Below are 13,097 nucleotides of genomic sequence, written 5' to 3'. Positions count from 1 at the left end.
CCCCCCCCCCCCCCCTAGATTTCATTCTTGCTACGCCGATGCAATGATACCTCCAAAGTCTAAATCGGAGGAGTTTAGGTTCAGTTATTCAAGTTTATCTTATACCAATGGGCCATATGAATAATAAATAATAAATATGAAATTTTAAGAAAAAGCAATTGCTTAGTTTTTATTCATACGGCCCAATATTTGAAAAAGGTTAAAAAAAGAGCATCAAAAATACCATTCTTACGATTCCGTTCAATTTTTTTTTAAATATTTTTATGCAAAGCTTAAACCGTTTTGTCATTTGAGGGGATTAAAAAAAAATCTTTAAGAACTATTTTTATTCATAAAGAACTGCATTTTTGGAGGTATTTTCAAATCCGTCCAGCTCACTTAAATATTAATCTTTTTCCGAAATATTTTGGTGGATGTCTTAAAATATAATAGATTTTATAATTCCAATGGAAAAATAGTACCGATTTTTTTGTATGGGGAGTGATGCAGTCTAATGTACATATGTACCTAGACCATGTTGGAACATACCCTTTAAGAAAATTTGGAAAACTCCAACTAGTTACTAGTTATTGCTCATACATACATTCATTGTCCAACGTTTGCTAAAAGAGTTAGACACGAGGTCCTTGACCGCACTCTCAGCAACAGCTCTGGCCTGACCATTATTTTTGTTAGTAATCCAGTATCCAAGTGTCGTAGTTCTTGGCTTAAGCTTAAGCATACCGTGCTACTGTCGTTAAAATTGTATACCAAGCTGGAGTTTCGTGAAGACCTCATGTTTGTTTTTTTTGCTGATTCTTAATTGATTGTATTGGATGGCTATTAAAATCAAAGTTGTAGATATCTGCAGATTGTAGTTACGGCAGAATCAATTAAAACCACTCTATGCAGTGCTCTGAGTGTTCGTAATAGCGATTTTGAATCCTCCTGACCTGGTTGATTATCCCAGTGGCGGTTTATTTGAGCCTCTTCCTCCTGCCTAGCCAGGCCAGAGTGTGTTTCCTTTCCCATCCCACAAATGGGCGCTGACCAATGACCAATTTTCTTTTCAAGTTTATCCACAATCTCACTTCCCTCAATACCAATATGTTCCGGAATCCAGAGAACCCACACTCGATTGGTTAGACCAAGAGTTTTATATGTTACCTGAAGAGATCTGAGGGTCTTAATTGCCGCTTGACTGTCCGTCAAGGTCGCAATTCTCTGATTCCCGTAATTTCATGTGACATTAAAGTCCGAACGGCTTTCTATAGCGTATATTTTCGCCTGGAAAACTGGCATACTTTTTTTGCCCATAGGTTCAGAGTAACTCAACCTTGGTCCAAATACTACTATCCCGACCCTCTTTATCCGAAATGTGTCGGATATGCCTTTCCAGCTCTTCTTATTACTTAAATCCATCTTATAATTGAATTATTCAATTCTTGCTATAGCGATTTCCAGTTAAACGTGACCCTCCGAATTAGAGAAGGAATGGTTGTATGCCTTAAGAAGCTAAGGTTAACAGGATGTAGAGGGGATCTAATATTCTGAAGGTACCACCTTTCGATCCTTGTCAGCATGCATACAGAGCTAGAAGGACTACGGACACAGCCCTGTATCATACGACAACCGAAATAGAAAGTGCTATTAAATGTGACGAAATAGTGTTCTGTGTCTTCTTCTTGATCCTTTTCTGTGTGGAGCTTTTTAGTGCTGAAGTCCTTCAGCCTCTACCTGTCAATGACATTCACTTTAAAGGTTGTGCCGATGGCATAGTACTTATTTTCAGAGGAAGGTTTGAGAGCACCCACTGTGACTCATTCAATTGGATTTAAGATTAACGAAATGACTGTGTTGCATGTTAGGGCTAAACATGGGCACAATGGACCTTCTTGTGGCAGTGCTTACCAGACTCATCTCTCTATCTATCTATCTAGGCTAAACATTAAACCAACTTAAAACCGCCATTATTCCATTCACCGGGAAAAGATCTCTGCTGGTCATGAAGGGAATAACTTTGGAGGGGGTCGAGGTTAACGTCGCCAGCGAAGGGCTGGATANGCATGAAGGAAATAACTTTGGAGGGGGTCGAGGTTAACGTCGCCAGCGAAGGGCTGGATAGTCCTGGCTATACACTATGATAGTAAAACCAATGGTAACCTATGAGGCTGTAGCTTGGGTTTCAAGAACTACTCTAGCAAAAGTGAAACGATCGCTCACCAAGCTACAATGCGTACATGTCCGACTGCGGCGGTGGACGTAGTCTTCACACTTGAGCCTCCTCATATAACAATTGACCAGTTCGCCAAAAGAACTCTACAAGTCTTTGCTAAATAAGAATTTGGCAAAGGAAATGTCCCATCATCTAGAAACATGGAGAAGGCAGGGTACTTCAGTATAAAACAAGAGCAATTTAGAGCTTTTAGGCCCTGCAGCTTTTCATTTAAAAAATTTTTGCGACGAAAATATAGCGAAGCGATTGTCAGAATTCCATTGCTGGAATCATTTCAACTGGGTCTTACCCTACCGCCCCAGTGTGCACAGTGTGTATTACATACATACATACATACATACATACATACAGAGCAAGTTAAATATAAATTGTATAAAAAACTGCAATTTTTATGGCAACATAGACTTTGACATCGCCGTTTTAAATTTACCAACTAAACCTGGTTCTAAAGGCACTAGAAGCATGGCAGTTCAGAACTATGTAGATAAATTTTTCCTACAGGGTATGTTTGCTTACACATATGCATATGCAATAGGTCAGTCGTTGTTAAGGTAAAGTGAATTGAATTGAATTGAATTGAACTGGACAAGTTGATTTGTCGATATGTTTGTACACCGACAAGTAGATTTGCTGTGCTGTTATTATGCCATTCATGTTGTACTCTTAAAAATGTACATATGTATGCATGTATGAATGTATATATGTATGTACATACAATTTGAACAACTTCATTAATATCGTTGACTAAATGGTGTGCACATTCAAACATACACTCATTTGTACAAATATATGTATGTAAGTATGTAGCGACATGCTTGTGAATGGGTTGGTATGTATCTTGAATCTTGATGCCGATCATAAATTGTAAAGTAAATTTAAAAAAATATATTTAAGAACACTTGAACAATTTTTAGTGCCATTCATCTGCCTGACACTGAGTAGGTTAGGTTAGGAAGGCGCATACGAATGACTCGTACTTCCACTTGCCCACTCTGAATACCATCTATGTGTGCCAGGAGAAGGCATATCCTTCTAACCGAAGTTATTTTATATTTTTATTATGGTGTTTGTTTACGTATACATATTTATAATCCCCTATCTCCCCCAAACTATTTTTAAGGCGTGATTCCAAGTGCTTGAGACTCCTTGACGTTCCCTGACAGAGACTTACTATCCTGTATGAGACAAGCTGTTTTCTTTCGCAAAGATCTCCACCTGAAAGACGCTACGGTTATCAGGCAGGCGATTTGATTGCCTTATCTGAAGGTGCAAATCCCGGCAATCTTACAGTTCTTCCATAGTGAACTCTAAGGACTCCGCCAGGTTCTAGCAAAATCCTATCGATGTGGCTCTTTTAACCGATTAGTAAAGTTTCTTTTCACATGATGTATTCGACAACCAAGTAGACTGTTGCGCTCGATCATGAGCAGTAGTGAGATTCTATACGCTAGAAATGACTTATCCCCCTTCAAATTCCCACGACCAGAAAGCATATGCTTCATGGAGTGAGGGCGAAGATAGCACCAGTACTAATGACAGATAGCTAGATAGATAAATAACGAAGAACTGTGACCAATAGGTCAATTGTGCCCTTTAGTCTTCAGAACACCTCAGCCAGTACCAGAGACTCTACAAACTTCAGAATAGAAGCCGGAGCAGGTAGGAAATATGCTTCTCTCCCTTTTGCGTTAAACAGCCCAAAAGGTGGTGAAATGGAATCTCCGGCAGCTTCACCAAAGTGACATTGGTCGCTTAATCACATTCCTTAATTGTAAGGTGCTTTCTTAACCTACAATGGCCCCCCCAAAAACCTGCGCTTATTTTATATTAGTTTCTCCTTAGGGAGGCCCATGAGTTTCCTGCATATTTTCAGATTGTATCCTTCTAGTAAGCTTTTTGAGAGCCTTGAGTGCCGCCTGGCTGTCATTTTAAATTAGAGACCTTTCGCTTCAATACTTCCTTCGCAGGTTAATCTCAGCCCACAAACTGATGGCATAGACTTCCACTTGAAAGATGCTTGGGAAGGCTCCCAGCGGCAGCGATATCTTCAGTATGGGGGGGATAAACGCAGGCAACAACCCCCTCAGGGGTTTTAGAGGCATCTGCATACTACTTAAGTGTGCCCACCTGAACTTGCCACTCCATGAGGACCTAAAATTTCCTTTTGAAAACTACTGTTCTATGCAAGTCTTTGTGGTCCACTCCCTGTGAGACCTAAGGCCTGGACATGTTCTTAGCTGACTCCATCCTTTACAGGTGCTACACCTAACCGAAGTGAAGTTCGCCTCTTGCAGACGCAGCAGAAGTGGATTTCTAGTCCGGGATTGGGCTCAATGTCCGCCCGGAGAAGAAGGATGCGGGGCAATCCGGGCGCAAGGACAAAAAACCAAACTTGGAAATGCTACATGAGTGTAAATACCAAGATAGAACTCATCCTATTATTCCCCATTGCAAAGTATGTACCTCAGAGTCGTGCTGGATGGCAAACTTAATGAGAAAAGCAATGTCGAATTTCGTATACAGAAGGCCTGAACAGCATACTACACTTGCAAGAAAATCTTCAGCAGAATTTGGAAAGCATACAAAGGAGAGCAAGCGCAGGAGTAGCAGCTTGAGTAAGAAACGCTAAATGCTTATCCTCAACGCAATCTAAATCGATCTTCACCTGAAAGAAGTGGGTATGAATCAGCGGCAAGTGTAATTCATATCCATAAGAGACTGGTGAAGAGATCGAGTGGCAGATAGAGAGACTATCTCTCTATACACCAACGGCTTAAAGATGGATTGCGGTGTGGGAGCTGTTGTCTACTCCGTGATCTCAGTGTTGCTCTGTCTCTACGATCATCATCCAAGCGGAAGTTTTAGACATCCTCAACGCCTTTAAAATACGGGGCAGTGAAATTACATACAAGAGTAAAACAGCGTGTTGTTGTTTTTGTAGCGGCTACAACAACCCCACCCAGATCGGTTAGTATCTCAGTCGTTGTCGTCAAGCTCAACTAACGGGTATGAGTTCAACCTGCTGCAGTAGCCAGAGCGAAGTTGGGGTATTGTGGTCCGAGTCTCCCGAAGCAGACGAGGCCCAGTCTCGTCTATGTCAAGTGGTTATGTGCCCAGAACGGCATTCACAGGTCTGGAGTCTAGGCAACTGGAGACTTGACTCCCTGCGAATGCCGCTCAGGGCCTGTCGATAAGCTGACGCATCCAGAGGTTGCTTTATGAAGCTCTGGACTCCGTCCTTCAGTTCGTAAAGATGCCTTCTGACATGCCTTGGCGAGGGCTCCTCTGCAAGCAGGTGTCTGTTCAGGTGTCAACGTCTGTGGCTCCCTGCTAAGAATTGCCTGCAGATCATTGTGTTGTGCTCCTTTATGGAGAGCATTTTCACCTCGTCGTGTAGGTGGTGTTCTGGCGACATCAGAAGACATCCGGTCGCTGTGCGTAGTGCAGTGTTATGTGCTGTCTGTAGATTCATTCACTGCATCCAACTGGTCTGCGGCGACCACTCTGGTGCTGCGTAATTCAGAACCGGCCGGCCAATTGCCTTGTATGTTGCCAGCAACGTTTCTTTGTCTTTGTCCCAGGTATTTCCGGCTGGCGACTTGAGGGCCTTGTTGCGGTTCTGTACTTTGTTGACAATTGCGGTTGTGTGCGCAGAGAAGGAGAGCAGACTATCGGATGTTACTCCGAGTATATTTGGGTTATTCACCGTTGGAATTGGTGTGTCATCAACATGAATACCCAGCGGTAGTCTGACCTCCTTCGTCCAGGTGGTAAATAAGGTCGCAGTGGGTTTTGTATGGTAGAGGGTTAGACTCCTAGTAGTGAAGAAGCGAGAAAGCTCGGAGAGATACCCGTTTACCTTCGAGCACAATTCATCAATTCCATTCCCAGGCGCCATTGTCGAACAATCCTCAGCGTAAGAGACAATCGAGAGGGAGTCTCTGGTGGTTGAGGGAGCTTGGAAATATAATAGATAAACAGTAATGGGGAAAGGACACCACCACCCTGTGGAACCCTCTGTTTTATTTTTCTAGATTTGCTCGATTTGTCTCTAAACATTGCTGACGAGTGTCGACGGCTCATATAATTCTCTGACCACCGTTTGAGTCTCTGTGGGAGTGAAGAAGTCTATCCGTCTTCTAGCAACGTGGAGTGGCTGACGGTTTGAACAGTTGAGTTCCAGATGTCAGGAATGACGAGCGTAGCCATTGACAGGTTGAGAACCTTGGCTAAATAGTCTACTCCCGTAATTTTTCAGCATCAGCAAGCATATTCTGTTGGATCCCATGTATTTGGAGGCTTTCGCCTTCCCGATGTCTATCTGAACTTCACCGCAGGTAAAAACATGAGGCGCACTTGTTGTTGGCAGTTTGTGCAGCCTTCCCACTCGACGCTTGGCTTTGTCCATCGGAGGTTGCAGTATAAATTTCCGGCTAAAATAGCTAGCACATCGCACCTATTTACACCTTTTCACATAGAGGGCGGCCCCATAAAAGCCCCGTAAACTTACGAGTTTTACACGATTTATGACTTTAATTAGAGGGTTTCCTTTAACTCGTAAAGTTTCGGAAAATNTCCTCTAAAACGCTTATTAATAAAACCACTTCAGGCGGATCAACAACGACAAATCGACAGGTCTAAAGAGAAAATTAGACGGGATTTAAAAAAGGACATGCATGCAATTGGCCATTCATACCAATTGAATGCAACTCATCTTGACGATGCCGCAGTTGATAATATCCAGACCGTTGCAAATAACACAAATGATATCAAACGTGCACCCATCAATCATGTTGTAGTCAGTAGCAACAAACAGATCTCATCATCTAGTTTCAATATTTTTACATTACCAGAAGATAATGGACCAAGTTGTAGTAGTAGTAATAATAATAACATTTCGTTACTAACATCACAGGCTGATGTTAAGGTTATTAAAGGACCCGTTCCACTAGAAACCGGTGCCAAAATTCCTGAGCCGGTATTTAAGTGCCTAGACTGTGATGGTCTCATATTGCAGGGGCGAGGGGAATATGCTACGCATGAGGCTGTCGGACATCGTATTCACTATCGGTGTTCGGTGTGTGACCGTGACTTTGAACAAGAGGCGAGTTTGAAGAAACATGTAAAAACGCATCGTTCAGCAGATCCGAGAAAAGATGCTTGGAAAAAATGTCCCGACTGCGGCAAATGGTAAGCTCTTCTCATTCCCCTAATTTTTTTTGGATATACAAATTACCGTTTTCTCTTTAGTCTTAAATTAGGCAGCATGTGGATGCATCGCAAAATCCATAGTGATAACAAAAAATACGGCTGTGATATTTGTGGCCAAAAATTTGTACAAAAGATCAACTTGACTCATCACTCCCGTATCCATACCGCTGAGAAGCCTTACGAATGTCCAGAATGTCAGAAGAGGTAATTTTCAAGGCGTACTACATTTATATTTGTATTTGAAATAAATAACTAATGTGTTCACCCAAATTTAGGTTCCAAGAACGTTCTCATCTGCAACGCCACCAAAAATATCATGCTCAGACAAGATCATATCGTTGCGAAAAATGTGGCAAAATGTACAAAACTGAACGTTGTCTTAAAGTGCACAACCTTGTACACCTGGAGCAAAGACCATTTGCTTGTAACGTTTGCGATAAGTCATTTATAAGTAATTCCAAACTAAAGCAGCACTCCAATATTCATACCGGCGAAAGGCCATTCAAATGCAACTATTGTCCACGGGACTTTACCAACTTCCCTAACTGGCTGAAACATACCCGCCGCCGTCACAAAGTAGACCACAAAACTGGCGAGCATTTGGAAAACATTCCCTCTTATTGTTCTAAAAAATCGACGAAATCTACTAAAGCAAAGGCAACTGATACAAATAACGCAACCCCTGCTCAGCCTTTAGTAACAACAAAACCTGCTGAGGCAAATAAAACTCATCCTGCACCAGCAACAATAGGTAATGGAGCAACTACAGAAACGGCAAAGCCACCAGCTTCTAAGCGAAAGAAAAAATCTCCGCAACAGTTGCCATTGCCAACGCCGGCACAGCCCCCTCCATTGGTAGCAATCAGAGATGATAATAATTTACCCTCAATCGCTGTTTCCAAATTGTCTGCAATTATCAAAACTGAAGTGATACGCACGAACAACATTATGACATCCATTCCTTTGTCTATAGCGGGGAATTTAAAGCCAATAACAGTAGTAGCACTAAACAAAAATGATACTTGCAAAACGGCTAAGCCAAAGCGTGAGCGAAAGCAGCCTTCACCCAAACAAGTGCAAAAAGCCAGTCCCGCCATATCGTTACTATCCTCCATTAAACGGGAAATTAGCGAACCAGAAAGTAACTTAAAATCACATTTAAGCACATCTTTATTGGCCGACACGCGTTGTGCAATTAGTAATTTTCCCGATCTGAGTATCACTTCTGCTGAAGAACTTATTATGGAGCAAGCACTTGAAATGGAAGAGTGTGGATTATATGTGCCACAGCCTTCCGCTGGCATGGAGACTGATAATGCCATTTCATCTTCTGAGGCTACGGCAGCGCTGCACTTCAAAATAAAAAAAGAATTTGATCCGATGGATTTGTCATCGACGCGCATCAAAGAAGAGGATTATGGTAAATATTTTAATATCTTAGCTAGTTTAACAAAACATAATATTAAATTCGAATTTCAGTTTCACTAAAGGACATGAATCAGCGGCTACTGTGTTCTTCGCTGGAATCATCGCCGTACTCGTCCCCAGCATCTGTCGAACTTTCCGCAACGCCGGCTGTTATGCCACCCTTGCAACCGGTCAGCGTAAATGGTGTTGCCAATGCGCAGTCCACTGTAGCATCAACAAATAATTTCCTTGTAAATTCTTTTAAGTCAAACACACACTCTCTAACTACGGTCACTAGTCACAATAATTCTTTGGCGCAGCAAACCGTGGCTGAATTGCAACACCTGTTGCCTCAAGTGACAACACAGATGGTGCCGTCAAATTCAAATGCTAGGCCGGCGACAACTCAAGCGATTATCAATCATTTCTACTTGCACCCAATGTCCGCAATGGGAATGCCGCTGCTCACGCAGTCTTCAAAAAGCCAAAAATTGCCTTCGGTGGACACATTATTATTTTCGGGAGCAACTACATCAGCAAACGTTAGTTCGACTTCCGCTTCCAGTACTGTAACTGGCAGAAGATATTTCCAAGGTAAAACTTTGGTGCACCATGCAGCACACATGGGGTCGAATGCATCCGTGGGGCAACAACCAAAGCTCTCTTAAACGACGAATGGTTCATATTGTCTACTTGTCTAGTCAGCTGTCTATTTGTCTATGATGCACAGATGAGTTCTACAGTGCGACGGGACTTTTTAAATATGTACTTTTATGCTTTGCTACTAATCACATAGTTTTTCTACAATTTTCGTACAATAAAAATATATTTTATTATCAACTTTGTATTGCTTAGTAATAACAAAGTTAACGTGTATTAAGAAGTTATAGCTGGAAATTACGGAAATGTTCATATCAACACATATTCTGAAGTAGATTTAATATGTAAGCGCCAATATCTTCATCCTGATTAGTCCACGATAAAAGTAGAGTTTTGTGCTTTGGATCCTTTTCATCTTCCTCAATTTTGATCTCTACTGTTTCTACACATATGGTACAATTCTCCTGCATGCTTACTGTCCAGCCAACCAATTTATCCTGTAGCAGAGCAAAAAGCTTTTCGCAGGTGCGCAAGCGTGGACCTGGATCATCCATTTTTACCTTTGAAGTGAATCGCATTACGTGCCGATTAATGCCGAACTCCTTCAAGGTTTCTGTTAAATTCTGCAGCATTATGCGATTGTCTTTCATTACAAGTATTCCGTGAATGAGTCGTCTACGCTTTGGATCTGGTGGTTGGGCATTGTAGGCGCGAGCCTCTGCTTTGAGCAATGAAACAGAGGCATCAACTGGAATTTTTACTGGAGTTGAAATAACGCAAGTCTCCCCATTTGCAGGCATATATGTCTCAGTATTAAACTCCTCCATTATTTTACTTCGTAAAAATTGCATCTTCTCAGCTTCACCATGTACTAGCATAACATTCTTTGGTTCGCAGTTTTGTATTAGCTGCATAATACCTGTAATATTTTTGAATATAAATAAAGGCAAATATTTGCACCAGTGCTTACCTTTTGCATCAGCATGTGCAGAGAAGCTTAGATATTCGACCGACATTTTTACCTCAACTACTTGACGATTTTCGAATTCCACCTTTTTCGCACCTCCAAGAATTTTATTTCCCACNATAAATATAAATAAAGGCAAATATTTGCACCAATGCTTACCTTTTGCATCAGCATGTGCAGAGAAGCTTAGATATTCGACCGACATTTTTACCTCAACTACTTGTCGATTTTCGAATTCCACCTTTTTCGCACCTCCAAGAATTTTATTTCCCACTGTACCTTGTACGCAATAACCTGGCATGATGACCATGTTATTTTCATTCGGTGCCCATTTCTTAAAAATCTGCAGCGATAAGCCAGCGTGCAACATTCCTGGTGTAGCAAAAACAACCATTGCACCAGGGTTGTCAATGTAGGCCTTATCGAATGGTTTAATATGCTTGAAGTCAAACATGTTACGCTGAACGAATGTTTTACGTATCTTCTGATTTGTCCAAGTAATAAACATTTTATAATAGGTATTTGCTTTCTCCGTTAGGCCCACGGCAAAATAAATAGGAAATTTCAAGTTCATACGCTCCCAATATGTTTCCAATAGAATACATAGCTCTTGAGCACGACCCAACGCAAATACTGGAATAAGAACTTTTCCTCCTCTTGCTACACATTCATGTACTTTCTTCAGGAAATCACGTTCTCGGCACCGCTTGGAATCGCGTATAGTTGTTGCATATGTACTTTCCGAAATTAGCAAATCGGGTCGGCACTTGTCAATCCATGCCGCACCTAAGTGACGATCAGGTGTCATATTGTAATCGCCAGTATAGACAACTGATTGTGATCCCACGCGCAGCCAAAACATAGCGGCGCCTAACACGTGACCTGCATAGTAGGCCTTAATCTCCAGTTCATTGTCCACCATTACACTTTGGTGCAATGTGACTGCTGTAACCTTTTTCATGCAATCCTTAATCATTTGAGTGGTAAAAAAATTTGATTCTCCTTTACGCTCAACAGCAACCTTACGCATATCTTCCAATAAAATTGGCGCGATGGCTTTAGTCGGATGGGTCATGTAAATTGGTCCCGAATAACCTATCATCTCGGACATGTACGGTAAGGCACCACAATGATCTGTGGCAAAAATATCAAAATGATAATCTTGACTTACTAGCAAACAAACTAGCAAAACTTACCCAAATGAAAATGTGAAATAATGACACAATCAATATGGCTTGTTATAGGACCCTCTGGCACAATATATGAAAAATCAGGGAAACGTCGTTCATCGTTGTAGCCCATGTGCATACCACAATCAAGCATAATATTTTTACCACCCATTGATAACAGCAAGCAACTGCGACCAACATCCTGGCCAGCTCCTAAAGGAGTTACTTTAATTGTCGGCATGGTTGTTACGAGCAACCGTAAGAACAAAAAATTGCCTCAGAGTACTGATGAAACTATTAGGTATTTTCCTGATGCGGGATAATAAAAATAACAAATTACTTCAAATATATGTATAAAGCTAATGAATTTCGAACAAGTACGGCATACACTTGAAAAAAGGTCCGCTATAATGGAATGGACACGCACCGGATTCTTAAACAAAACAAAATATTAAGGTGTATCCACACTTAACTCTCATAGTATCTAAGGTCGGTGTTATGCAGAAATTTTGTTTGGCAAACTGCGTGCAATTGTTGTTGCAGCAAACTCGGAGAGAGCGATCTAACCCCGTTTAGGTCGGCGAAGTATCTCAGAAGTTGTCCGTCCATAGGGCTACATTCACTACGTATTCTCCTACTCAGGGCTGGCATCGAGTCAAACCCTGGGCCAGAAACATACACCTGATGTGTATGCCGGAGACGATTACACCACAACTCCACCTCAGACAAGTGTAATGCCTGCGAGGGGTGGAGTCACCTCAGAGTCTGCTCGGGACTACGGACACATAGACAGTGGACCACGTCGTACGTGGACCCCTGTTGCTCAAACAGAGCAGCCTTCACGGCTAACCACAGTCCGCCCGAGCAGCCCCACACACTCACGCAGCAGCCACACACAGTCACCACAACACAACAACATAATAACACCACAGACCGTACCACAGCCACTACAGACCACATAACACACACAACCGCACCACCACCCACACGCCGCCGCCAACAACTCCTGGTTCCCCCTACAATCTGCACGGTATGTCAGACCAGGATATTCCGTAATGTGACATCAGTCAAGTGCAACACCTGCCTTGGCTGGTGCCACTTTAGGGCATGCTCAGGTCTGCGTACCACGCGAGATTGGACTGGGAACTTCGAGGGCCCGTGTTGCGCTGCTCGGTCGCAGACCCCAATTGCGACGCCCCCCACCACCACCACAGGGCGGCAATCACCTCAGCAGCACACACAGCCAACGGCGGCAAGAACATACACTTCACTTACACCCCACATCACGACACGTCTCCCGAACCACATGAAGCTCCTTCAATTTAACTGCAACGGGCTACAGAGCAAGATTGAGGAGATAACCGTCTTCATGTGTCGGCATGGTATATTGATAGCTGCGGTCCAAGAGACGAAGTTGCACAGCAATTCAACTTTGTTGAATTGCGCCGGGTACAACGTGCACCGTCGAGATCGCGAGCGAGATAATGGTGGTGGCTTAGCGTTCATCACGCACCACACCGTGCAGTAT

At 42.5% G+C, this 13,097-nt stretch overlaps 2 protein-coding genes across 2 annotated transcripts; one reads left to right on the top strand and one right to left on the bottom strand.

Annotated features, from left to right (window-relative positions):
- Positions 1 to 6,778: 6,778 nt before the first annotated feature.
- wdn (wings down) lies at positions 6,779 to 9,671 on the top strand (the record flags this gene model as incomplete). The annotated part of the gene is made up of 4 exons (XM_017629294.1): positions 6,779 to 7,405; positions 7,466 to 7,630; positions 7,702 to 8,846; positions 8,906 to 9,671. Coding segments are annotated over 4 exons (2,533 nt in total), but the record flags the coding sequence as incomplete, so codon positions are not given.
- Positions 9,650 to 12,021, bottom strand: IntS11 (integrator complex subunit 11). Its single transcript, XM_017629295.1, has 3 exons — positions 11,597 to 12,021; positions 10,560 to 11,534; positions 9,650 to 10,352 (listed from the first exon to the last, which is right to left on the bottom strand). The coding sequence occupies exons 1-3, from the start codon at positions 11,808 to 11,810 to the stop codon at positions 9,748 to 9,750; spliced, it is 1,794 nt and encodes a 597-aa protein (XP_017484784.1). The 5' UTR covers positions 11,811 to 12,021; the 3' UTR covers positions 9,650 to 9,747.
- Positions 12,022 to 13,097: the final 1,076 nt, after the last annotated feature.

The sequence above is a fragment of the Rhagoletis zephyria genome, unplaced genomic scaffold, assembly GCF_001687245.7.
Source record: "Rhagoletis zephyria isolate East Lansing unplaced genomic scaffold, Rhagoletis_zephyria_1.1 Rzeph_scaffold_06677, whole genome shotgun sequence".
Lineage (NCBI taxonomy): Eukaryota > Metazoa > Arthropoda > Insecta > Diptera > Tephritidae > Rhagoletis > Rhagoletis zephyria.
The sequence above is the reverse complement of the archived record's forward strand: the minus strand, read 5'-3'. Positions and strand labels throughout refer to the sequence as shown.

Coding starts and splice junctions, on each gene's coding strand:
- IntS11 (XM_017629295.1), bottom strand. CDS start 11,810: ATGCCGACAATTAAAGTAACTCCTTTAGGAGCTGGCCAGGATGTTGGT. Junction 11,535..11,596: donor TATTTCACATTTTCATTTGG/GTAAGTTTTGCT, acceptor TTTTTGCCACAG/ATCATTGTGGTGCCTTACCG. Junction 10,353..10,559: donor TGCACATGCTGATGCAAAAG/GTAAGCATTGGT, acceptor AAAATATTACAG/GTATTATGCAGCTAATACAA.